Source organism: Haliaeetus leucocephalus, unplaced genomic scaffold, assembly GCF_000737465.1.
Source record: "Haliaeetus leucocephalus isolate CR32 unplaced genomic scaffold, Haliaeetus_leucocephalus-4.0 Scaffold1, whole genome shotgun sequence".
NCBI lineage: Eukaryota > Metazoa > Chordata > Aves > Accipitriformes > Accipitridae > Haliaeetus > Haliaeetus leucocephalus.
Genome location: NW_010972437.1, coordinates 22,080,327 through 22,080,559, shown reverse-complemented (window position 1 = coordinate 22,080,559; position 233 = coordinate 22,080,327). Strand labels below are relative to the sequence as shown.

At 81.1% G+C, this 233-nt stretch overlaps 1 protein-coding gene across 1 annotated transcript in view; it reads right to left on the bottom strand.

Annotated features, from left to right (window-relative positions):
- Positions 1 to 225, bottom strand: part of TSN (translin) — an 8,775-nt gene extending 8,550 nt beyond the window's left edge. The window contains exon 1 of the mRNA XM_010569890.1: positions 76 to 225. Within this exon, the coding sequence (XP_010568192.1) occupies positions 76 to 225 (150 nt within the window). The remainder of the gene's footprint in view (positions 1 to 75) is intronic.
- Between the last annotated feature and the right edge of the window lie 8 nt (positions 226 to 233).

The window sequence follows — 233 nt, the reverse complement described above, 5'->3', positions numbered from 1 at the left end:
TCAGGGCCCCCCCTCCCGGTGCCCCGCCGGGCCGCGCGAGGGCCCCGCCGCCCGGTGACGGCGCCGCGTTGCTACGCGACGTCGTGCGGGTGGGGGCCGGTGGGCAGCGCCGTGCCCTGTTGCTAGGAGACAGCGCCCCGCCGCTCTGCGCCTGCGCGCCCTTGCCGCCGCGCCAGACCGCGTGCGAGGGGAGTGACGCGCTTCCGGCGGCGGCGAGCGCAGCATGGCGGCGG